Source organism: Cinclus cinclus, chromosome Z, assembly GCF_963662255.1.
Source record: "Cinclus cinclus chromosome Z, bCinCin1.1, whole genome shotgun sequence".
Lineage (NCBI taxonomy): Eukaryota > Metazoa > Chordata > Aves > Passeriformes > Cinclidae > Cinclus > Cinclus cinclus.
In genome coordinates this window covers 42693233-42721077 of record NC_085084.1, presented here as the reverse complement: position 1 = coordinate 42721077, position 27845 = coordinate 42693233, and the positions used below count along the sequence as shown (strand labels likewise).

The following is a 27845-nucleotide window of genomic DNA, read 5'->3' as shown; positions in this document are numbered from 1 at the left end:
TTGTTTATCTCACTGAGTGTCAAAAAAACGATAGAATCATGCATTGTAAAAACTCTTCTGTTATCTTCGTCACTAAAGATAACTATTTCAAGTAAGTACGTGAAAGACTGCCAAGACCTGAAAGCTCTAGAACTGTTGAGAAAATGCTACATTTAAAAATATATGTATTTTTTCAAAACACCTATATTTAAATGTCTACTGTACACTACAAAACTATCTTGCACAGGTATTTTTTTGCACAGGTTAATTGCACAGTTATTAGGTAACAATTGCACAACTTGCTTCTGTACAAATACATACATTTATTCCAAAGTGTTCAGTAATTCCTCTTCCATGTTCTCCAAGGACTCCAAAGGAAAGGCTCTCCTCCAAAAATATTCTAACTTTGTATTTATACTTCAGTTTTATCTAAAACAAATAAAATTTTATTAAATACAAGTCAGAATTTGGTGACAAAATGCATGAGGGAGACAAGTTAAAGAAAGACAAGGACAGCATTCTGACTACTGGATAAAAGTGAGTTTTAGAGCTCTGTTCTGTCATTAAGACCTTTTAAAAGCCTTCAAAATTATTAAAATATTAAGTACTAAAGCAAATTTAATAAACATTTATACATAAAAAACCCTCAATATTTTAATACGTTCTTAAGTACTTCTGAGACAATGCATTTTCACACCAGTTCTTGCATCATCTACAAGAATAGAGCCTGCATAAAAAGCCATTTTATGCTGAATAGCAAATATTTTCCTTGGAGTCACTATTTTTAAGATTTCTATGAAGGTTTCCAAAGAAACCTTTTTTCTTTTCTTTTAGATATTACTATTTTAACTATCTAGTATTATACGGTGTAGCTGAAAATACAGTATATTTTACAGGATAAGAACTGAAAGCACAGCCAGACATCATTTCTAAGACTCAACAGCTTCAGAATCCTAATCAGAAGTTCCAAAACAAGGTTAAGGTTTGGAATCACTATTTCATGAACATGTGAGAAAGCAAGAAGGTAAACAAAAGAACTGCATGCAGAGTTTTTCTATGCAGGCTTAATTACACAACACTATTACTTCATCAACCACATGCTTTCATATGCAGTTCTAAAGGCAAACTAAAACCACTTACCAACTCTGGAAGAGGGCAAATGTCTCCTGTGTTCATATACAATCCTTCCACTACAATAAACCTTCGAGTTACACGGGCCTTGCGAGGATTCTTCAGAGAAAGATATGGTTTTAGTTTATATCAGTTGTTACTAAACTAGCAAAGCTTTAAATATTTTTTTAATGGGGAAGATTTTTCTGAAGGGAATGGCCTCTTTTTCAAATCAGCTGTAACTTATCTTTAAACTTAGTATTTTTTATCTGTAACAAAAGTTGAAATGCCTCACTGGACTACTTTTGTCTGGTATTTTATTTATTTTGTAAGAATTTCAAAGCTTTTGACTTTTACACATGATTTAAGAAGCCTTGTTTTGCAACAAATCATAACAAATCCATTTGAACTTTATGAATAAAATACAACCAATGTAACTACAGAACAAATACTACAAATCTTGGTCTCTATTATATTCATCATTAGTGTAAGCATTTAGAAGACTTTTTCAACAAGTGGTGTTTTGAGCACCAGGATTCACACTGCAGCACAAACTTCTTACAAGTAGTGCCTTTGTAAAACAATGCAAAAGTATTCATGACACTCATGTTACAAAGCCCTTGTCTGATCTCTGGATACAATACAGACCATTAAAATATCTTGCACTTGTTTTTGCTAAATTTCAGTGGATATAATTTCATTTTTGCTGTTTTAAAATGTCATTCCTCTGTTTTTTACTTTGAACCTTATTGATCTTTTCTGAACAAGGATATTTATTCACACTTCTTTCATTCTTCAGTTCTTGTAAAAAGATTCAGAAACATCTCTAACTTTTCTATGTGGCTGGTACCAAACTAGTCACAGTAGGCTCTACCAACTTGAATGATATGACCTACCCTTTTCTAGTCAGTATGTCTTAGCTATACACACATGGTCTGTATTAAGCTCTTGCCCACCAATTTTATGTTCACATTCAGCTAATTACAGTAAGAAACTTTAACCATGTAGCTAATTCAAAGCACTCTGCTGTAACAAACCAAATGTGTTACACAAATTAGTCTGAAAACCACATCCAAAAACTCATGTAAAAGATTATCTGACGAAAAATATTTTCCATGAAAGTATGTTAACAAGTATGTTATCTACAAATCTGCTATTAATCAGATCCATCACTGATTTACACTGATGTCAAGCTGATTCACAGTTTATCTATACTTTTTCTACTTATCACAAAATCAGTTTTCTTTCAGTTGTCTGTAACTTGCCAGCATTTTGTGAACAAACCATACAATCATGATAGCTACTCAGTTAATTCATTTAAAACTCTTTTAATCAAGTCATCTGTAATTTCTGATCCTGAGCTTAGTAAACTGCTTTTGGACATCCTTTTGCATTACTGTCAGAATAAGAAGCAAGCTATCAAACTGACTCAAATTTTCCAAGAGAACATCTTAAAGTTGAATGCATGACAGGGGATGACTAAGAAAAAGATCAGCCATATTGATTCTACAAAGGACTACCTCTTTTTGTGCCGATTTTATAGTATGACATTCAAAGTGATAGTTAACTTGCATGATATATTAGGTAAATAGTTAGATAAATTTCTCAGAGATCCAAAAAAAAGCTCTGTAGTTTTTAAAGAAAAGAAAAACATTATCTCACATCAGTCATCTGTGTGTAAAGATATTCTCCTGCTACTAATGCCTGTGAGCTCAGTCCTAAAGTTTAAGAGACAAATGAAAATAAACAAATACTTTAAAAAATTATCTTAATTAAATAAGCAACATTAACTGCTCAATAGAGTTATGAAAACCAAGTAACTGCCTTTAAGCACTGCATCTATTCAATTACACGACTCAGTAAAAAAAAATGTGGGGGAGGTGGCACAAAAGAGTACAAATATTTCTTCAAAGGAATGGTACCTTTTGATCTTCAGTCTCTTGTTCTTTCAATAATCGTTCAAGGTCAGCCATATCATTATGCTTAAATAACTTGATGTTACTACGAGATGCTTGTAATCCCTTCTGAATAGCAAAACAGGCAGCTTCATCTCTGTAAATATAGCAAACCCTTCTAAGTTGGTTAAACACAGTGCAATTATTTAGAGAAAGCTGCCTATCAAGACTTGTATTTCTTTGAGCAGATATTTGTATTTAGGTGTAGACAAAACCAGATGTTTTAAAGCACTAAATATTTTACGTACATTTTGAAAACTCATTTCAAAGCTTCTCAATTTTATATGTTTACAGAAACTAAAAGCAAGCCAGCAGGTTTGGTGTTTTTTTTTAATCTAAAGTCATCCTTTTATTTGTATGTGACAGCAGTTTGAGCACAGCATTCCATGAACCAGGCAGAGTAACACAGTAACCATCCCAGAAACATCTCACTTCATTGCTTTGGGTCTGAGAAAAAAAAGTGCAAAGATGTGCTTGTAACATTTACTGTAGTCCTCCAAATACTCAAAACCTCCATTTTAATATCCTTTGAGAAATAATATCTTCATGTCCAAAGAACTATCCCCCATTTTTAAGTGTTGGAACAGCAAATTTCCGACTATGATGGGGTATGCAATTTCAGAGCTGCTTAGGTCAACCAATCTTGTAAAAGTGGCAACTAAACCAAACCCTCATATGCTACATGCAGTAATGTCAACCATGCTGCTTTCAAATACAGTGAGATCTTTTGTCAATGAGAAGCTGAAACAGTATGAAATAACTAAGTCCAGGGTACACTGTCATCCTTGCCTTACACTTAGAAAAGAGAGCACCAAAGAGAGATTTTGGCAGACAAATAAAAAAGTATCATGGTGTTGTAATTTAACCACATGTAATTTAACACATGTGAGTGCCCCACACTGGCACTCACTCCCTACTCCCAGGGGAAAATGCATGGGGAAAATCCCAGTCTAAAAATCAAACACATTAACAGAAATTTGTAGACATTATATTTGAAACAGGGATTTCTTCATATTTTTCATGAAGTGTTCTATTTTTACTTTCCAAAAGTTAACCATTTGCAGGTCATAGAAACACTGAGGATATTAAAGATCTAAGGTACTGAAAGAATCAGAAGACAAGAAAACTCCATCAATTACTAAATCCAAAACCTCTTCTTTCGTGCAGTAAATTGAGTATTGTTACATGGTTTCTCCCAGTTCTTGAATCTTCCCTAGACAAATAATTTTTTTGATTCTGTGTAGCTATTATTCTATTGTTTTAATATGTACCAATGCTTATTCAACTAATCCACTGCAAATAGGCATGAGGGGAACAGCTCTCCTGGAAGGAAGGTGAGAAGCCAGAAGTAGACAGGAGAAAAGCAAGAATAACTTTATCATTTAAGAAGAAAATCAGTTATTAGAATTATGTTAGTATTTGAATGCGCAAGTTATTTTGCCTTTTTTGCAGCTGAGTGCCCACCCACATCTGAGCTTTCACAATGAAAGCAGGAACTGATTTGTAATATTTGGCAAAGAAAAAATATTAGAACTTTGTACTATGTAACACTTGATCAAAACCAGCAATATTTTTAAATGTTAAGCAATATGTTTAGCAATCATTAAAAATTTAAAAAATTGGAAAACAATACTTACACAAACACAATGTCTCCTCTCTTTGAATATGCAGGGATAGCACTGGCAATTGTTGCAAATCCATATGAGTATATAATAGCTTCCTCTGTCCTCATGAATTTTGCTAGCCGTTCTTCTAATTCTAAGTGCACATCTATTTGAGAGAACAGTAAAAATATATTAGATAGCTAGCTTGTCTTTATCTCAAAAAGTCTATCATTACTTTTAGAAATCATCCAATTGAAGCAAATAGAACATTTATTAGTAAGAAGAGTGTTACAAGTATTAAGAGTATATTGCAACCCATTTGCAACCAATGCAGCTTCACTTAAATTGACAGATAACCTGTTATGAATCACAAGTTTTAGAAGATCTGAAAATATTTATATAACATGTTTCTCTAATGTTCTTACACCAAATTGTTAAAATTTACTTGTGATTAGACCACAAATAATGCAGCATTCTTGGACTGTGACTAGAGAGAACAGTTACTACAGTCAGAAAACAAATTATGTCATTTACAGCAATTAATGAGGTCCTGTTGGCAGACTGTCAGTTCTTCTGGGTTGATGATTCCTCTACATTAGCACAGCTATCAGTTTAACAGAACACTTCTCTTGTCAGGCTACAAGTCACAAAAAATCTTCTGAACACACTTCACTTTAGCCCACTGAAAAGGTCACACCTCCAAGCCAGAGATTATTCACCCTTAAGATATACTGATCCAATCACACACACAGGATTTCCCAAACCAATCTGGTCAAAGTGATCCATGTCAAAAATCAAAATATTAAAAACTGTAATACCACATGGTGAGTTGATTGTTGCTGCAGAAAGGTAAGCACAGCATTAAGTATTTTGCCTAAGCAAAATAACCTGTATCAGACAAACTGTTATTTTGATTGCCTCTCTTGCCACTATCTGTTTCTGCTAGCAATAGACAGATAATTATGCCTTTTATCAACTGGAAATAAATAAGATTAAAATGCAAATAGAGATCATTACTGTGTGACTTGAAAGAGCACCACTGGCCAAGTGTTACCTTTTTTGCAATTACTGAAGTTCATTGAAACTAAAATCAAATAAAGCAACATCAGTTATACGTACAGATTCTTCCAATAGTCTGTGAGGCATGATTACATCAGTGTTGCTCTTTCTGACCAGACACCAACAGAAAGGTTGCAGAAAGAAAGGATATGGTAAAAATCCCAACTTTGCCATACTAAACATACATAAAATAATCCTGCCCCAAAACGACACAGCCATCTGATGTATTTATTAATAAAAGTTTGTATTCAAACAGCCTCCCAATCACAGTAAAGAGCAATTTTATCCATAGCACACAAAATATAAATTCTCAACAACCCCTTCCTGATGTTTATCTGGTCATCAAAAAATAGATCAGAAATAAATTGGTTTTCCCACTACTTTTAAATGAAAACAAACAGCTAATCATTCATTGTTTGGAAGTTTTCTTTTGCACCCTATTATTTTGATCCAGCTGCACTAGATACACCAAATGTTCAGGAATATCTAGAATAGCATTTCCTCTCCAAACACTTCAGAAGGGAGAATACTGACTGGAATTACCTCATCTACTTTCTGAGATTGTAATAAACCCATTTCCAAAATCTTTGTGTCTTTATTTTGTGTGTCTGCTACATGGACTTCAGAACCAATAAACAATCTCCAGTCAGGCTTCCAAACAGGTGGGATGACCTTTGATTTACTGAACAAAAAGCCCAACAAAGATCAGCAATAACAAAACTTTAAAAAACATACTGGCCACATAGCATTTAAAACCTGATATATAAACAACATTCAGTCAAAAATGTTTCTTTTTGAAGCCCCATCAGTAGAGAAAAAAAATTGTGGGAAATAAGAACTGAACTACTACTTTTGAATGGTCAGCTATTGATACCTAACGAGGAGAAAATGTTTTGAACAACCACTTACACAATTTAACTGAAAAAGATGACAAGACTATCACTGTTCAAAATCAAAACTTGCATCCTTCTCACTGAGCCTTATTCAGAAACAACCACCATTACACTAAGCAATGTCTAGATAAAAAACAGTGGGCAAAATAAGTATTGTCTGCCTAGGCAGCTAATGAATATATTCAGATTTATGCTATGGAAAAAAGTTTTGCAAGCCTAACTAAATTTTGCCAAGGGCAAGAAAATCTATGTTCAAAATGACACATACCTGACATATCATTGCATAAGGGTATGAATGCTTTGTTTAACCATGAGGCTAAAATGTGCTAAGGCAATGTTAAGGTTTCATTGTGAAAAACTCCAAATACTGTCTGAATCTCCTTTATTGCAATGATTGACTTTAGTACCACTACACTAATTGGATTAGCCTAGCTTAACTGAAAACAGCAACCACCACCTGAAGTACATTTGCACAGAGGAAGACAACACTGGAATAGCTTTCTATGCAATTAGGAAACATTAATAAAGCCAATATTGTTAATAACTGTTATGAAATGCCCATTTAACGCCTAGTATATGCTCACATGGAAGTCAAAAACAGAGAATTATGGAGTGAATACCCACATATATTCAGGTATATATAAATATACAAATATTTCATGTTCATTATAGGATAATATGTAATAGATACATATTAATAAATACCTATTTCAGGGATACAATACAAAGAAAAATGTCTTAAAAGGGACTCATTAAATCTTTTCATTACCTTCAAAGTGGCATAGATATAAAGAGTCAAATCTCCATTCAAAATAATACATTTCAAATAGGAATCTCTATTACTGCTATGAAATATCAGTTCCTAAGAGGGGATAAATTTGAGCAGTAACAATCAACAACCATCAGTTAAATTCTACACAGGAATGTAAGAGGAAACTAGTTCTGCAAAGAACATGACCTATTTACCAACGTCACAGTAAGTGAAAAATTGTGTGAAAAGTTTAAGGCACATGATGCAAAAAGTGCTCCTTCTCACAGACTCATAATCCTGCCACACTCAAATGTTTCACGTTAGGTGAAAACAGGAAGACAATTTCAGATTGAACAAGTAGAGCAGGAGTCTGTCTACCATTTAAAATGAATGCTATTAGTTTATTTACTTTATGAGCAAAAGATGATACCTCAAAGGGGTAAGTACAGTATCACTTTGCTACTGATGTCAAGTAGCAGTGCCACAGATTAGATTCCTTGCCTTATGAAGTGCTTACTGAAAATATTCAGGAGCCAATGAACAGCAAAAGCTATAGCTTACATTTTAGAATTAGCTCTCCAAATAGGCCAGGAAACAATACAAAGAATCTCTCACTTACCAGGAAAAAGAACCAAATTTAACCTGTTTCAAACAATTAGTAGAAAACAATCCAACTGACAAACTTCACAAAATTTAAAATCAGCTTGGATTCAAAAGGTTACTGTTATTCCACAAGGTTTTTTGAGCACTTCACTGTTTTGAAGGGAAAAGCCTATATGAATTCCAACAGACCACTGCTGAACTGTGAACACTGAGGTAATCTAGTTTCCTTTAAGTTCTCTCTGTACTAATCAGCGGGCCACCAGTACATTCCTTAGAAACAAATTATGGTTCTAAGCTAATAAACAATTTCTAAGATTGATATCAAGACTCAACCCTGTTCCAATAGATAGACTTTAATAAACTCAAATTGGGTATAACAACTAGTTGATCTAGATTGGACTAGGTTGATTAACCAAGCGTGCTCAAGTTTATCTTGAATTCAAGTCAAGGCTACAGGAAGCTAACTCTGAAATAATTTGAGCATAGACCCCCTCAGAATAGAATTCCATCATCTCTGGAGAGAGACTGGGAAGTTCACATAATGAGTTGATGGTTTTGGCCTTTCACTGTGCACCTACTCATGCATAACTCTTTGGTTTACAAGCAATATTCCAAAATACAAATTCCTGTAAAGAACTATGTCCAGAGCCCAATATTTAACAATTTACTACTTCTTAAAAAGAATTAAAAAACCCCTTACCTTAGTAACACCTGCTCAGACCATAAAATTTTTCAATTACAACATTAGTTATCAGTAGTGGAAAACTTGATTCTAGCTACAGAACTAGTAGTCACAGAAGTAGTCCCATTAGTTATCACAGAAATCAGACTGCCCCCTTGTGGTGCCCATATAAAGTTTAACTCGCACCTATATTTACACTTAACAGTCACCATGAATTATTAAATTCTAATAGGTATATTTTCTCTTTCTACTATGGTTACCAGAACTACAAGAGATTATAAAATTTGCAATTCTCCTCAAAGACCAGCATTAGAAAGAGTAAGAAAATAGATAAAATAAGAAACAAAGCCAGGAAGAATAGAAGCAACCAACCCTCAACAGCTATAGTAAAATGTGCATTAGAGGGTAACAGTTCTTCAGAGCAACAGAAATAAATTTTTTTGCTTATATACTGGATTGTTTTGGCTGGGTCACCAAACTAGCTTGAACACCTTTACAGGCAGATCAATGAACGACTCACCAAAAGTACCATAGAATCCTCTGGGTCCACAAGTGCCAACACCGTATTTCTTCAGAGAAGCCTGCGCTGCACTCTTTAATAGGAAAGAATTACGTGAAACATTCCTACATTAGCTTTCCGATACACTTCACACTGACAATTTTACATGAATGTACACAGTTGACTTTTTGTATCATGCAATGTGACCTGCTTCATGGAAAGTATAATAATGTACTGAATTCTACAACTAGTTTCATCTCAAAACTATTTTAGACAAGTGCTAAGCATCACTCATTTTATTCTAATACTTAAGCACATTAAATACTAATCTAACTTGATAATCAACTAGGTATGCAGTAAGTTCACCAGACTAAACTTCAGAAAAATATAAACTTCACTAGCACAACATTACAAGATTATAATCTTACTTCCTGTTTTAGAAGTATATGTTGTTGATGATGTTCACGCTTTATGCAGTCTTTATCCCAAGATAACATATAAAGTAAAAGAGGAATAATCACACAAACAGAATAGCTGGAAGAACTCACCTTAACTTTTTCATTATTCAAAAGTCCAAGGAAGTTAAACGATGCAAAGTTTATACATTCCTTGCCATTAACAGTGATTATATGGGTGGGAGGTCTGAAAAAAAAATGACAGGCCTATTGTTATAAATGAACAGTTGTCATTTTTATAAACATTTAATACAGGAGTTCTTCAAAAATAGAAGGCACATCGATTTTTCAAGATTCCCTCTTTCTACTAATTCTGCTGGAGCTGCTAATCAGTACTTAAGTTCACTGTCAAGTCACAAATATGCTCAATAAAACCTATATTCCTGTAATTTAATAAAGAAACTGTATATAGTTTATTGAGCTATTCAATGATTCCTTGTTGAAAACTTAATTCATAGAAAGATGACCCCTGAAGAGATAAATAAAACTTCTCCTTTAAAAGCAAAGTGATATCTGTTTTCAAGAAGAAATACTGAAAATGAAAAGGATACCTCATTGCTCTTACTTCCAATGTTTTTGTCATAAAGCAACCCCAGAATACCTAATCTTGTACTGATACAGCTACTGAAACATAGGTAGTAGCTGTAGGTGGATGAAACTGTTTCATTAACTATCACCTCAAGTTTCCAATTCAGTTTAATCTGTAATGATTTGAGTAATTTATGTAATCAGGAAACAGAGAAAGTCGGAAAACACACACTACTAGCAATGAACAAAAGCGTAATATACATGAAGCAAAGGTGAAAAATTTTTCTGCCCTAAAAAAATATTATTTAGGCAAACAGAAAAGAAAACCAAAACAAAACAAAATTGGGATAAGTAAAATATTATCCCTTCAAATATAAGCATCATGTCTATACACTGTGTTCTATAAGCAAACCTGCTTTGGCAATTATATACATCAATGGAACAAGTTCAAATATTTCCATTAATCACTTGGAGTGTTAAGAAGTCTCAAGTCTAAGTGAAATACAAAACCCTATGTCTGCCCATTTCTGTATCTGCTGTCATTACAGCTGATATTACAGTTGGGATTCTATGCTATTCCTCAGACACAGTAATTTCCACAAGCTTTTCCCATGCGGTAAACTAGCACTGGGCACTTTTCTTGATCAAAATTAAACAGGGCTGCTCAAATGTCAAATGTCTTTGCAGAGCTGCTCCAAATCTGGTGGCTAATACTATTTCAACTGGCACATTTGGTGTGCAAAGCAATAACTTCTAAGTCCAAGCTATTCACTGCAAGTTAAGAAAAACATTGAACTGCCTAAATCTCACTTAAGAAAATCCATGATTTCATGTTATATCTGTTCACTTGAGAAAATTGAGCACATGTTGCTTCAACTAAGCAACTGCAGAAGTTTGCTAAACAGCTTTGGAAAGCTTTCTACTAACACAGTGCATGTGCATCTTTAGAATGCTGAATCTGCTCCCACAAAGGAGCTGTCCTGCATTACAGCGATGCATCTTCCACACAGTAAGTAGCATTATAGAAATGTGCAGCAAACTGCCTTGGGGAACTGACTGCCATTAAAAATATACCTGAATCTGTTCCTCTGTCTGTCTCCTCAATGAGGTGTTCCAAAGTCTGGATGTCCTACTAAGTGAAATAATTACTTAGTTTCACAGACAGTCATGAGAGCAGACCTGTATATATATACACTTTGTCACTAACATGAGATTCAGTATATTCCCAGCATACTATCAAATCTGGTAAATTTACAGCAATTTGCCTCACAGCTCCACCTGTGAAACTTAGAAAACACAACAATATTCACCAACAACTTGGCCATTATAAAGCTCATGAAAACTTAGCCACCCTTTGCTACCAGAATTTTACCCAAAATTCTAATGAAACAATAACAAAAACATAAATCAAAAACATTATTTCAGCAAACAATTATAACCAAAACACAGTTTTGGTAATAACACAACAACAGCAAGTCTTTGCAAAAGGAAAACCCTGAAACATTTGATTTTTTTTTATCTTTTCATCTATCTACCTTCCCCTAGCATAATAGCTTATCAGGTATCATGGTTAGGAGCAACAGCTATAAGATACTGAGTGATCCATCTTAAAGAGTAAATAAAAATCTCATTTCAAGCTATATTCAAAATAACTTGCTAGCAAATCCTTCAGAAGTTGTCTTTTAAGGACTGATAGTACGCCCACTGTTCTTGCAACTTTCACATAAGTGTTTAATATATTGAAAAAATCAAAGAAGGAAAGTTAAGAAGGCACTAATGATACAAGTTTTATTTTAAAGCAGAAGAAGAACTAGCATGAAATTTTTTCAGAGGTGCTGTTAAGAAATACATTCACATTTTCTGAGTGAGATCTCATATAACTAAGCTGTCTTGTATAGATTAGTTCTCAGAAAGGCTACTACAAGAAGTAACAAACTTCTGAACTGTGAAAGCTGTTGTGGGTGCCTTCTTCAACATTAGTTCAAGATGGATCACTGTTTTGGTTAGGATATGTCTGAGCTTTCCTCATCATTTGGCAACATCACTTGGTTATGTAGAAAGGAGAATATGTACACAGGATACAAACTGCATAGCTTACTGAGGAAGGAGAAAATCTGCCTCACACACACAGCAAGTCAAAATTTTTACTGAAATACTTAGTTTTTCTTTTAGTGGTTATGAGCTTTTATAATCCCCACATATTACAGTAAACACACGGTATTATAAAGACAAGTGAGTGTGCTGAGGCACTGGAGCAGGCTGTCCAGACAAGCTGTGGATGCTCCATACCTGAAAGTGTTCAAGACCAGGCAGGATGGGGCTCAGAAGGACCTGGTCTAGTAGAAGGTGTCCAATGGCAACAGTAGAAATGAGATAACCTTTAAAGGTTTCTTCAAATCCAAAGCGGTTTATGATTAGGATTTCTGTAACTCACCACTCATGACAGACATTAAGACATGAAAATAACCAAAAGAAGATTACCTCAGTAAATACAGTCTCCCTAAAATACTGGTTAAAAAGGGGAAATGCTCTTGATGTAAAGTCAGGATACAGACATTTTTCTTCCTGTATTAATTCTGAAACATGTTTTAAGTTTACAGTCAAAGTTATGGTCTACAGCTGTTGAGCAAATTGCGGGGAAGTAGTCAGTTGGCAGCTTAAATATTCCAAGAAAAATGTCGAGTTTTCCCTACAGCCACTATTGAGTTTAATAGCCACAACACATTAACATTCTGTCACAATACATTTCCTCATGTAAGTAGGAAAGTTCTAATATTGGAAAGTTCTATTAATTTAAACACTTTCTGAACCACTCCTAAAGGTATCTTTTTTCCAGTTTTTTAAACAGCCAGCACTTCCTTTAACTCCACAGTACTACTTTTTTTCAAAATTCTGAAGAGTAACAGAAGAATTGTTCACATCACAGTTAATTAAAACAGGCATCACTTTTATATGGCAGCCTTTTCTGTGGTAGCAGCACCATCAAAATGGACCTATGATAGTAAATAATTGTACTAAATTATTTCAAGTTATTAGTGTCAATAGAAAGATATTATGAGTGCTTACAGAGTAAAAGTTACTAACGTGCAGATATGTATAAAGAAGCTTCAAAGCAATTTCTGAAATATTGTGACTCTTGCCTAAGTCATCAGACATTTTAAAAGCCTTGTAGTACAAGAATGTAACGCTGAGCCATAAATTTCCTCATAAAACAGCTTTACCATCCAGCATTTCCAATTCTGATCATCCAAAGAAAAACAACTTTTCATGAAGTGTGTGCTGGGCTTGGAGTAGAGTCAATTTTCTTAACAATGGCTGGTATGGGGCTGTGTTTTGGATCTGTGCTGAACACAGGGTTGATAATATAGAGATGATTTTGTTATTGCTGAGCAGGGCTCACAGGGAGCCAAGGCCTGTTCTACTTTTCATAATGCCATTCTGGCAAGGAAGTTGGGGGTGCATGGGAGGATGGGAGGAGACATAGCCAGGATAGGTGACCCAAACTGACCAAAGGGATATTCCAGACCATATGGCATGCTCAGTCTATAAACTGGGGGAAAGGAGGAAGGAGGGCACATTTGGAGTAATTTGTATTCCCAAGTAACTGTTTTATGTGATGGGGCCCCACTCTCCTGGATATGGTTGAACATGAGAAGCACCAAATGAATTCCTTGCTTAGCTTTGCTTGTTTGTATGGCTTTTGCTTTCCCTACAAAACTCTTCACCTCAACCCATGACCCTTCAAATTCTCTACCCAGTCCCAGTGACGGAGGAGTGAGTAGCTGCATGGGGCTTGGCTGTTGGTTGGGGCTAAAGTCACAAAATAAGCTTTTTTTCAAAGTGATTAGTGATGATGTAAGAAGGTGATACCCACTTTTAGAGGTTTAAGTCCATGTTTTCAGGAAATATTCAATAAATTAATACCAAAAAATAGAGAACTACAATGAAGGCAAAGATACAACATTCCTCCTCCCACACCCAATATAGAAAAAAAAAAAAGGACAACATTTAAAGAAAGATTTTCTTTGTAACATAGTCTTGATAATGCTACAAAACCAAGACCTCTTCAGACACAAATTCAGTCTCTCCCTTTAAAAATGCAATTCATTTATGAAAGGCTTAAGGATATGGAAATGGTTAATGAGTAATACACTTCAAAATGTGGCTATCAAGTATTTGAGTCGAAATAAGTAAACAGAATTTATTTAACTTATATTTACCCTGAAACAACGTTGTAATTGAGAGCTGGGTGATCTTTTGGCACAGGAGGTACAAGAGGCTCTGGCTGCCATTCTTCGATCAACTCTTCTTTTTCCTGATCAGGAGAAAAGAAATACTGTCTGAGAAAGGCGTTCCCCTGGAAAATACATTATGGACTTAAAACAGTTGATAACAATCATATCAGAAATCATGTATGCTAGTACATGTTAGTATCTCAGGACCTTTACATGAGAGGCACTCCATTATGAAATTGGGAAGGGAATACGATATAAAGAAACACAGACCAGACGTGTCTGTATATTAAAGATATTACATGATAATCAAGAGATGAGATACTAACATGACATGCCTGCCAAATTTTAATCAATACTGTTTCATTCAACCTGTTAAATATGAAAATTCTCCTCTACAGTTTATGTAACTGAATATGAATTACATAAAAATTTAATACAGATTGCCTCAATTTACATTCTCAAGTCTTCAACAGTGCTGTTTCAACAACACTAGCACTAAAATACTTAGCAGAGTAACAAATATGTGAAAAAATATTTGGTCAGAAAAACTGACCAGTGCTCAAGAAAAGGTAACAACTAGGAAACTACATATCCTACATCTAACGATGGAGGAATACTAAGCATGAATTAATTTTCAAAGTAGCACCTAAATTCAGGTTAATCTCCAAGTGGAACCACAACCGTAGCCCAAGAGAGAAAATCCCATCCTTATCTCACAACACTAGTGGGCATCTCTATACTATATTACTATCTGGGTGGAAAATAAAAAAATCAAAGACGTAATTTTACACTAAGGGTACTGATCCACCACACTGCAAGCCAGCAGCTGCTACTGTGAAGTCCTCTCCCATCCAAACGCTCCTGTTCTTTGTGCTGTCAGAAGCAGTTACAAAACTAGACAAAAGCCATATTCAGATCCAGATGAAAACTAAGTCATCAAAAGCAGGATGGAATATATATCTAAACTAGAACCCACAACAAGAGTCCAAATCCCAACCTAGACTGGCTGATGCTATTGGGAAACTACATCCTGAGTTGCAGTTGCCCAGTAGTATCTTATACCTCTCCACAAGAGTTCAAAAAGGAGTTCTAATAATCATAAAGTAGGACATAAGCTCACACAACCTTCACTCTGCTCCTACAGTAGTTGTTGAAAGGCCCCAAATCCCTAACATATAGTGTATCTAGAATCAAGAGTTTTGGGTACATTTTGGAGCACAGGGTTGCTGGTTAGTGTTGTGCTATATTTTGGTTTGTGGTTTTTCCAGGGGAGGGTTATTGGGTTTTGTTTTAATTAGGCAGCAGGTGAGAAGTGGGTGCAGCCTGCCAATTATGGAAGGATAAATAAGAAAACCTTTATTTGACATCAAATGCCTTAGAGGGAAGGACTTCAGAAGTATGGTGTTTCTTCTGTTTGAGACCTGAACACAGAACATTTGAACAGCTTTAAGGCAAAGCAGGCAACATAAAATTAATTTTCTTCAAAGAATTAAAACTGTGCAAGCATGTTCTTAGCTTTTTCATTAAAGTCTAAGCTTTTTAGCTAAGTGCACAAAATATCATCAAACAGTTTAGCTACTGAGGACACAAGCTCAATTAAAATACTTTTGTCAAGGAGTTTAGTAATAAGAAAAAAAGTATGTATAGATATACACTGTAACTACAGTAAATTAGTATATTCCAACTGCAGTTAAGATCTGTGAACATAAAGATACCAAGCAATTCCTAATTAGTACTCCTATCCCCCACTCACACTAATTTTGAAGAAGTTTCTACTCTTCCCTTTGAAATTTTTGCTGCACACAAATTTAACAGTACAGGTTACAAGCCACAGATGGGACATGCCAACATCCTAATTTTTCTCTTAACACAACTTAGAATATACAGAAGTGAAATTGTCCTTTCTAACAACACCATTTCATTAATTCTTGCTCACATTCATTCTCCTCATCCATTTCATAGCATTTTGCTTTTTCATGGACATAGACAAATATTTGCATATTCCTATGTTATATGCTTCCACTAGTTCTTAGCAGAGGAGGGGATTGGAGACACTGATGATTAAAACAAGCACCAATCTCAACCTAAACCAGCCACCCACCACTGCAGACAAGACAGTGCAAATCCTTTGCTCCTTCCATTCACCAAGTACCGCAGTACCCTGGCCTGCCCTTTCGACTGTTCAGGGTAAACACAACCATCTGCCTCTGAACAAAAGGACAGGGCAGAAGCAGACTTTCATGCCTTGACCCATCATCAGAGCACTTGTATCTTTCACCTTCTAAACAGATAAAATTTCACACAATATCAAAAAAAGCTAATTTTCAAACATACAAACAGAGAAACATTTCAAACAGAGAAACCATCTTTTTAATTCACACTGTAATGTCCTCAATATGTATTTGATTTGCATATTTCTCCTTAGTTGCTGCACTGAAAACATCCACTTAATGAAAAGAATGAACTCAAAACTTTCAGTTTCCACTTTCTTGGACTGCAGTGTTTGTGAATTCATCCCTCAACTTTTCCTCTTGCCCTTGTATAATTACTTTCAATTTATATAAGCAATAAGTAAAATAAAAATAACATTATAAGGGGTACATATTTTATTCTATAGGTTATACATAACAAACATGAAAATACAATCTATAAAATGCCTATAACTATATTTTATAAACTATAATATACATACATTTCATATGTTTAGCTTTAGGTATTCTGGCTCTCTGAACCCTAACCCAAACCATAATGGAAGCTTGGTGCTGAGGCTGAAGTCTTCATCTCCATGAGTGTCCCATATTAGAAAGGTGTGGAGGCAGCAATGTTGGTACCTTGCTGTGATCTCTTAGGCATGACTTTTCCAGCCCTAGCATCCCTTTGAAGCTGAACTTTCTGGCTCTCTGAAGCCTAACCCTACATGTAGGAGAATCTTGAACTCATTTATGCATATTTATACATAAAACCATCTTAAATCTGTTTATCTAAATACACACAGATATTCACACATATGTATAATGTGGTTTTGGGCAGTTGTATTCTGTTGTGGATTTTACTTTTTAATTGCCATATACCTTGGTTAAGAAAAATACTTGGGTGTAAACACATGTAATCCAAATTATTTAAAAAGTTGCCTTGTTTACCCAGGTTCTTAAGAAAATGTACCAATTTTGTTCATGAAGATAGTTCTTAGCTAGCACTAGTGTTCTGAAACTATGTCATACATGCATATTCTACATTAATATCAAAAAATTAATAAACTTTTTTATTTACTGGGCCTCAAATAAGTCTTTAATTTCACTGCTGATAGACCCAAATAACATAATGGGATAAATTGGTACAAATAATGGGCACACCAGTTAGAAATTTCTCTCTTTCAAAGTATGTATGTATGCTCATACACAAGAGAAATTTTACTTACCTAGGGAGTCTTAGCTCAGAATTACTGAAAACCTTTACAAGAGCAGATTACCTCTACTATTCCATTTAGAACAATTTGATTAGTCTGTGAATGCTGCTCCTGCAAAATGGACCTCTCAAGGTCTATTAATTTCTCAGCCACACATTAAACACTTGTCTCCAACAGGAACTTTCCAGCCTCCTGACTAGTATCACTCAAATAAAATGCATTCCATGCTACTACTGCAGAGGAAATTCTAAAACCAAAGAAAAAAACTATTCCTCCCATTTGCAAATGGGAAGATGTGACTCTTAGTAGTACTTCAGGGATTTTTGAGAGAAAAGCTCAGTATCATTACCATTTACTGAAGAGTGAAAGACAAACAGACCTGTTTCCACACATAGCTAAATGCTGCTGTGCAAAATTCCACATTCCAGTCCAATCCTCACTGTCACTTTCTATAGATTTTACTTTGTGTGAAAGCCCATAAGAATCTAGCACCCTATATAGTCACAAAACTTCTTTATGTTTCCTAAAACGTTGAATTATCAGGAACTTACAGTATTAGAGAAGCACTCCACCTCCTTAGTGGAGGCTTTGTGTGATACTATTTTCTAAAAGAAGCAGTAGGAATACTTACAAACACTATTAACAAAGCATAAGAGTTAGCCAGCTGAAAGGTGATTTCTGCACTGGATTTCTTAGTACTCTTGCTACAAATTTGAACGTAGAAATCACCTTCAGGGTGGATTTCTTCATGGTTTTAGATGCATGGCTCCTAAGTTCACCAGGTTGCACAATATATAATTTGCTTCTCGTTTCCCAGGACTGACTTGTCCTAACAGATCATTAAGATGGCTGTGCAGTAATTCTATTCTTCATTAGTATTTATTACATGGAGCCAGCTCTGCTCTGGCAGCATTCCCAACAATAATTCACAAAGAAACTTCAAGTACCATTACATGACTGGCTGGCATAAAGGCAGTGTGCTCTACCACCTGAGCAGGCCTGTCTCCACTGGCTGTACCTGAGCAACCAAGCATTTCTTTGCAGAGTGGTAAATACTAAACACCAAAGCATGACTCAGACTAGAACAAGTCAAAAAGCAAATCAGCAGCAGTCTCCTTGCTGAACAGCTGGCATGTTTCTACACGCAGATGAACACACCCACAGAAGCCTGACTGTATGGGATCCTGCATTGTATGAAATAGACTATACTGGGTCTGACTGTGATGGTGGGAATTTTCTTCATAGCAGCTCACACAGTGCTGTGACCAAAACAACACTGGTAAAACACTAAAGTTGTATCTCTTGCTGAACAGCCTTTGCACAGTGCTAGCACCTTCTGTTTCACACTCTGTTCCTACAGTGAATAGACTGGTGCATGCCCAAGAGATTGGGAAAGGACACAATCAGGCTTCAACTGACCAAACATATATTTCATACTGCATGATGTCACACAGCAATAGAAGTTTAAAAGACAGTTTTAAGGAATTAGTCACCTTTTGCTCAGGATCTGTCTGATATTGGTCCATCCATGGGATCTGGTGAGCAAGACATCACTTGTCTTGTTTTCCATCTTATTCTTATTTCCTTTGCTTATTAAATAATTTTATATTCACTCACAAGATTTTTGCTTTTACCCTTCCTTTGCTTTGTGAGCAGTTGAGCAAAGTTCAAGCCTACTGGGGATAACCCACAACACAGACTAGTGCCAATTAGGTGCAGATCTTTCATGAAATTTAAGGAGAAGGCACACCTCTGTGTGTTCACAGCTATTTGCCTACACAACACACATGAGCTCTCTTCACAAGAATTATCTACACTGTAGAAACAGAAATGGAATCATTCCATGACTCCGATGTATCCGTTTGCTTAACTCCTCCAACTGTAGAAGATGTATTCACACTAACTTCACTGCTGTGATAATGCTTACCTTCAGTGAACTATCTGTAGACAAGATGCTCTCTTCCAAACACAGTTCTTCCTAAAGCAATCACTACTTCCCTCTTCAAAGGTCAATTATACAGTCAGCTACTCTAACTTGCACTGCCTTCACAGCTAGCCAATTTGAACATAGGATCAGAACAAAGAGCATTCACCCATGCTGGTTTTTTTGGTCATCAAGATAACAGTAACAAGTCAGTGATGCCTTTAACAGTCAAACCCTTTGCTGCAATATGGCTCACAACACTCTGTAAATTTTGCATCTGTAATTTCTAAAGTGAATCAATGTATCTAGTCTATACACAAAGTAATTCTTAATCCCTGGTTACATTTTTGCTAGGATTCACGTTCCTTTTCACCCCCCAACCTCAGAAAAGTTTGTATAAATCTCAACAAAAGTATCACAGCAATAACATATTTGCATGCTTCTGTTTTTCAGAAAGCCTATTGACTTCTGTCCTGACAGTGAATTTTAACAGATATCCTGCAAAAGTAAGGTTATTTAAGCCTAAGCCATTTCCACATGTTTTTCCTCCTGACACCCTTCTAAACCCTTCCTTCCACTGAGCTGTAGCAGACTGGCTACATGCGCAATCTCCTAGTTGTTTATGGCCCCCATTTAAACAGACAGAGAACAATTTCCTTCCCCATATAGCACTACTAGAGATTTGTCTGCATACTTTCCTCAGCTTCAGCAAAATGGTCAGTCACAAATTAAGATGATGGCCTGCAACTGCATGGTAAGATCTAAGAAGCACATAGAGATATATGAGTGAATTTCTTACTTTGTAAGGAAAAGACAGGCTTCATCTTCTTTGGGTCACCAATTATCCAAGAGTTGCAAAGAGCCTTTTCCTGCCTTCTACCGTAGAGAGTATTACTCTTTAAAACTATGAATGTATCCTTCAAAATACTAGAGATGAAAACTATCTGATGCAGGAAAACTCCAGCCAGCAGATGAACTGTACAAGTTTCTGGATGGAAAATCAGGGCCTACTTTAAGAATGCAGCATGTCTTCCTAGAACATGAACACTCAGTGTTTCACCATACTGGAGCTCCCTTTGCATTCATTTCTCTTCTGTATTCTTATCAAAAACAGCAAACTTTGAGTATCCCAGGATCAATTCAATTATGCTCTTCCGAGCAGAAAACTGAGCCGGCCATTCTTGATTTCTTCTCAGTTCACTTTCTGCCTCCAGTTGTAGAAGCATTTGGGTTGGAAGGGACATTAAAGTCCATCTGACTCCAGTATCCCTGCCATTGACAGGGACAACTGCCACTAGATCAGGTTGCTCAGAGCCCAATGCAGTCCAGTTTTAAACATTTCCAGAGATGGGGCATCCAAAATTTCTTCAGACAATCTGTGTCAGTGCCTCACCATGTTCACAGTAAAGAACTCCATCCTACTATATAATCTAAACTTGTCACTTTGAAGCCATTCCCCCAAGTCCTGTCACTACAAGCTCTTGTAAATAGTCTCCCTCCATCTTTCTTGTAGGCTCCCTTCAGGTGCTTCAAGGCTGTACTTAGGTCACCCCTAAGCCTTCTCTTTTCCAGGCTAATCAATCCCAAATAATTCTCTCAGCCTTTTCTCAGGAAGTTTTTCAGCAGAAGTGTTCTATCACTCTGATCATCTTGATGTCCTCCTCTGGACTCACTGCAACAGTTCCATGTCCTTCCTGTGCAGGGACCCCAGAGCTGGATGCAGGGTTCCAGCTGTGGTCTCAGCAGAGCAGAGCAGAGCAGAGGGACAGAATCCCCTCCCTCCCCTGCTGCCCACGCTGCCTTGGATGCAGCCTAGGACATGTTTGGCTTTCTGGGCTGGGAGTGCCCATGGCTGGGTCATGTCCAGCCTCTCACCCACCAGCACCCACAAGTCCTTCTCACAGGGCTGCTCTTCATCTGTTCACCCCACAGCCTGAATTGATACCAGAGGTTGCTCAGACCCAGGTGCAGCACCTTGGTCTTGTTAAACCTCATGAGGTCCACACAGACTCATTTTTTGGTCTTATTCCCTCAAGGTGTGTTAACCACAGCACTCAGCTTGGTGTCATGTGCAAATTTGCTGAGAGTGCACTTGATCCCATCATCTAAATCATTAATTAAGATATTAAATTAATTGAGATATTAAATAACAGTTATCCCATTACAGATTCCTGAGGGACATTACGGGTCACTGATGTCCATCGGTATTCAGAGACAATGTCCACTAACTTCGGTGACAGGATTCAAGCACTTTCTTACCTAGCAGTCCACTCATCACCATCCATTTCTCTCCAATTCAGAGAGAAGGATGTCAAGGGGGACCACATCAAAGGCTTTAAACAAGTCCAGGTAAATGAAAGCAGTAGCCCTTCCCTTTTCCACCAATGGAGTCACTCCATCACAGAAAGCTACTAGGTTGGTCAGGCAGGACTTGTCCTTTGTAAAGCCATGCCAGTGGTCTCAATAAATACTTGCTGAAGTATTCTCTAGAATACTCTAAGCTTAATAAGTGCTCCCCAAATGAGGACACTGCCTCCAGTTTTGCTCACAATTACAGGCTTGTGCCTACAGCCCCTACATCCTGTTCACTGATGAATTACACTAAGCATACGTCCTTAATGTGCATCCTTAGTGAGAATACGATCAAAAAACATGCAAACACATGACATAGATAGGAATTTTACACATAACCATTGCAAATACCCATAAATCTCTTTCACAAACTTTCTTTGGTACCATGAAGAAGTTTCAAGAGAAAATATCCTATTTACAAGGGGTATCACTACTCTGAAGCTCACATAAACTAGTCCAGGGACACCTTCAAAACAAACATTATTCATTTCTGATAATCTACAGCCAGGATTCAGGAAGAAATTCCAGTCTTCGCAAGTATAGCTTTTTTATTTTCTCGGGAGGACATTGCAAAAGAAGAAAACTGCTGCTAAACTACAATTTTTGTGGAACCCACCACAAACTTTCAGACTTATTACTCATAGACACTACATATACAGACTGGCCATTTTCCTACTATCTACAATCTTACAGTTCATTTTGCTTGGTGGGCATTTTTAACATAACTTTCATTTTGTAAAATAAAGCCTCCATTGAGTAGAGCTAATGACAGCTTTTCATAGCTTAACAGTCACTGTCGTATCAGCTTTCCCATTTCTCAGACTCTCAAACACAGTGCTACTTTAAAAGCACAAACTGACGCATTTAAGCAACAAGCAGTTCCCAAGTCCAAAGTAAGCTCACTCTTTGAAGTTAAAGAAAAAAATAGCAGAACCATGCAGGAGTGCTCCAACACCCAATACATCGATTGCTATGAACTGTTTCTCTAAAGAGAAATATTTTTTCATCATACCTTAGGTGTTAGATCAGACCTCTCTTGAAGCTTATATGTCTTTGAGAAAAGAAGTCTGATTATCCATAGTATTAGAATTCCTTCTAAAATGAGATGGTAAGCAGGAGCCTGAAAACAAAAGTACAAAAAAATTAGTTTAAGAGAATTCTATTTGAAGCAGTGTGATACAACTATTTTGTCCCTACTAGCACACTCAGAAAAAAACTCAAGCTGATCGTCACCTGATATATTTCTAAATCAGTAAAGCGTTTGACCATATGAAGGTGGAATGTTTTGCAGCTATTACTTGTAGCTGTTAACTTGAATTCAAATGGATTTGGTCTGTTAATAAACAAGACACATTACAAACTGATAATTTATTTCAGTTCCACAAATAAATTGAATACTGAAAGTAAAGACAGTTAAGTTATACAGGTTGCACCAGTCAGTACTCATGAAGGCAGGCAGCTTTCAAAACAAGAAGTATCCTGAAAGCCCAAATGTCTGTGTCATCTAGACAAATTCACTTCAACTCTCCACTTTTGTAACTTACAGTTTACCAGCAGGGACAGCCAGTATTTACAAAGAAAGCCAATTCTGTTCTTATAGCCAGCTTCTGTCAGTTTTTACAGGCACTTTGATCAGGTGTAAAACAACTGAGTCAGCTCAGCTAGTTTCGTCCTTGTGTCCTTTACTGTCTTGTGCGAACACAAAGTGTGAGAATACACAATAAAGTTGACCCAAATTAAAGTTAGCCTCTTTGGGTGCTTGATGATGAAAATGAGTTTGCTTTAGCAGCACAGATAGTTTGAAGTAGATGTGGAGCTATGGCATCAGCACTGGACACACAGTATTAATGATGAGTTTAGTTATTCCATTTCAGAAGGTCTCCTATCTATTACTCTTAAAAGACTCAAAATGCAAACAAACGAGCACACTACCCCTTCAAGTCAGGGGAATTGCTCCCACACATCAACATTTTTGGTGGTATCAGACCTGCCAACAAAGCAGAACTTACCACACATCCAGAAACTAAAGTAAACTGGATGCAAGCTTTTAAAACCAGTAAAGAGTCAGATGGCATATCAAATTGTAAATAACAAATGTTACCTATTGCAGATTACTTTTCAGTTCACCAAACATATTCAGAATGCATCCACGACATGTATGACATGACACTAAACACAGTATAGTCCCACTGAGGTCTCTGTGCTTCTCAGTACCTACAATTATCCTGGATTCAGTACACTAGAGAGTATGCTACCAGCTTCATCAGCTAACCACTTCTATATTTGGGCTGCAAATCTTGCATACTCTCTTAAAAAGTTACCACCCTTTGCCAAAGGAAAGGGACATAAAAACATCGCCTATCATCAGGACATCCTTTGTAACATCATGAAACAAAGCCTGGATACAAACACGCACAGCTGATCTCCTCCAGAAGAGAATTCAAGCCTAAACATTCAAACGCCGTTTCTTCCTTTGCAAACGACATTCGTAAGTAACAAACCTTGACCCCAGTAAAATGCTATGAACCTTAAGGCTTAACGCTCTGCTACACGCCTTAAATATCGCTTTGTAAAGCTGGAGAAACAGGACCTGCGTGTATGTTTTCAACACACAGCCGTGGTGCACTCGCGCGTACTCACGACTCGGCGAGTGCAGCCCGACCCCCGCAGCACTGACCCGCACCCAGCTCCCGATTCGCCCCCCAGCACCGCCCGCCGCCGCCGTCCCCGGGGCAGCTCCGGCGACACCTCCAAGCTCCCTGCACCCCAAGCCACCCTCACGCCGCCCAGCTCGGGGCTCTTGCCCGACCGCACCTCGTAGAAGGCCTGGACCATCTCCACCAGCACCCACTGCTGTCCCACGCCCGCCGCCGCCATGGCCGCGCCGCCGCTTCCGCCTCTCCGCCCACGCGCGCCAGGGCGGGCCCGGCGCGGGGCGGCACAGAGCGCCCCCTGCGGCCGTCAGCGGGGCGGCGGCTCTGGGCTCCCCGGCCGTCCCGGGCCGTCGTCGGCGCTGCCTGCTGTGTGTGCGGCGAGCTTGGTCAGGGGGCGAGGCTAGACTGGCAAGATCACAGAAACACTGACTCTCAGACTCGGTCAGATTGGACAGGACCGCAGCCGGTCGTCTGGTCCAACCTCTCTGTTCAAGCTGGGCCTTTCCAGAGCACAAGGCATGATGTGTCCCGACAGGTCTTGGATGTCTCCAGTAAGGGAGGCTCCACAACTTCTTTGGGCAACCTGTTCCATTGTGCAGACACCTGAACAGTAAAGTTTTCGTGTTCAGGTGGAAGTTCTTGTGCTTCAGTTTTCACCTGTTGCCTCTTGTCCTGTTGCTCAGCAACCCTGAGAACGGCCTGGCTCCACTCTCTTGGTGTCACCCTCTTCATGCAACACTCACATGCAAAGATGCACCCTTCAGTTTTGACTAAACGAAATTAGCTACAAACTGGACTTGCCTAAGAAGATAAGGGATGTATTAATGTGCACTTCCTCACGACATTTCAAGCCCAGTCCTGTTTGCTGAATTTGCTGAAGTTAGTTTGGTGTTGCTTGCACCACACACACGGGCTTCCTCAGCACTACGCTGGCCTAAGTGGAATGGGGAAAGGGGCAGATCCTGTGCTTTTTTTGCCTCATCCACACATCTCACTTCATACCTCTATATCTGTAACAGGTGAATTCATTGTTTGAAGGAACAATAGCTCAGATATTTGGCTAATGAAAGGAATAGCAAAAGTAAAACCTGAGTATAGTGGCAATAATTGGTAATTCAAACAAGAGTAGAAATTACTACTTTAAGAGTCTTGCCAAAGCAAGTGGCCCTAAAAGCCAAAGACTCTTGGAGCAAGATAAATACCATGAAGAAGAGTAGTGTTGAAGCCCTCTCCCCACGGATTCACCTGGATGTGGGGAGGTGACCGAGTTGCTGTGCATAGCTGTGCAGGACCTGAGCAACTGGCTAAAAGTCAGAGGAGAAGAGGGATAACTGGAAAGAAGGCTGCTTGGGAAGTGAGGTAGCTCTTAAAGGCAATGTTTGAGAATGATTTCCCTGGAGCTACACAATTGTGCAATGTTTCTGATGGTCTTCTTGGACAACACAAGGGAAGCACACCCCCTGGGGTTTCACTCACTCGTCTTCACCATGGTTGGGTGAGAGAAAGCTGGGGCAACAGCTGATGAAACAGTTGATAGCAAAAGCCTTGTGGCTGTTGCTAACTACAAACAAACAATAGCTTACAGTTTGACAGTAGTGGATAGCTAAAATCAGTGAGCTTCACTTTCACACTAGTAGAAATTCATAGTAGTTAATCTCCCTGATTTTCTGAACTTAATGATATGCTTATCAAATTCCAGTCTCTGCACAGTAAAGAGAAATATGTGGTTGGAGGCTATCAGAAAAAGCCAATAGAGACAGTAAACATCTCTTTTGGCTTTTAGCTGCCTGAAGACTCTTGTCTTCACTGTTAAGTACTTCTGTGACCATTGTGTCATGGTGGAGTCTTGGACTCTTGGGAGGTGGCTGCTACTACCAGCCTCAAAGAATGTGTCTGGTATGCAGTCCCAAACTGCCCCCAGAAGAGTGGACCACATGAGCTGTTTTGGTGGGCAGCAGATGGAGTCACATCTCTGCTCTCATCAAATTCTGACTTTCCATATTTGACATACATATGTACAATTATATGTGGAAGACTAAGAAATTGGTTTTGTGTAGCACTGGATGAACTGTTTCCAGCATGAAGTGCAGTGAAGTTAATAACAGACTAACCAGTAATTCTTCTGGCAGTGGATTCAGAACTCCTGGTCTGGATTATCATAGTGCTGGGCCTCTCATAATAATGAGCCTATCCCTATTGCTCAGCAGTTTCATTGTTTCAACACAGGGCAACTGCTGCTAATTGCTTAAGGCTGCTTTACTTCTCACAGTAATAAAGTGAGGGAGGTAAAGGGATAAATCCTTCACAATGGCAGTTTATGACTGGAAAGAAAGGGAAGAGGAAAAATATCTCCAAAATTAAAAACTGATGAAAGCTATTGAGATAGTGCCCTATAGGAATTCCTGGTCTGTATGTTTCTGTATACCCCCTACATTCTCCATTTGCGCAGTGTTTTTAATGCACTCTTATTCTGGATCTCCATCAGCAACCCACTCATTTCTCACAGCCTGCTTTGAATCCCCAGCTCAGTTCCCCTGGGTCAACATTGGCATTCCAACTATCCGCTGTAGTTCTCTGGTCTCTCCAGAAGTTGAAAAATAGGACTTGGCATGGGTAATTTTTTTTTTTTACCTAAATATCACAGATGTAGCCAGTGCCAGTTATTTTTCTGTCCTCTTTGCTCTATTAGTTCTTCCTCTGGCTTTTGCTTTGTCAAGTATGAGACAGCCAGTTGGAGCTTCTATTGACCTGGTATCAACTGAGAAGGGGAGAATGGCGTTGGAAAGTGGCACATAAATATGAAGGGATGGTGGTACTTGCTGCCATCCTACTTGTATCGCTGTGTTGGAGGTATGTGTATGCTTGTGGAAAAGGTTCCTGAGGGTCATTTACTTCTCCCCTGCTTCTTCCAACCACACACACAGAAGGGGGATGATGGCCTTGGATATTAAGGGCATAAGGGAGTGTTTGCAGCTATTCTCACACATTCTAGGTGATAAAAGCTTAGTTTGGGTTATTATGGTTTTAGTGTGCCTAGTTGTAACATGTTGACTTTGTGGCTACCCTGAAAAAATATTTAAAAAATAAAAAATAAAGCATTGGGAAAACAATCCCAAAATGGCAAGGGGAATAGCTGGATAATATTAGTTAGTCTTT

The 27845-nt window shown here is 37.7% G+C and overlaps 1 protein-coding gene across 1 annotated transcript in view; it reads right to left on the bottom strand.

Annotated features, from left to right (window-relative positions):
* Positions 1-24912, bottom strand: part of SPTLC1 (serine palmitoyltransferase long chain base subunit 1) — a 34690-nt gene extending 9778 nt beyond the window's left edge. The window contains exons 1-9 of the mRNA XM_062513258.1: positions 24850-24912; positions 23048-23155; positions 14339-14433; positions 9684-9777; positions 9157-9229; positions 4682-4814; positions 3012-3141; positions 1120-1209; positions 301-408 (exon numbers count right to left, since the gene is read on the bottom strand). Coding sequence (XP_062369242.1) covers positions 301-408; positions 1120-1209; positions 3012-3141; positions 4682-4814; positions 9157-9229; positions 9684-9777; positions 14339-14433; positions 23048-23155; positions 24850-24912 — 894 coding nt within the window. The remainder of the gene's footprint in view (positions 1-300; positions 409-1119; positions 1210-3011; positions 3142-4681; positions 4815-9156; positions 9230-9683; positions 9778-14338; positions 14434-23047; positions 23156-24849) is intronic.
* Between the last annotated feature and the right edge of the window lie 2933 nt (positions 24913-27845).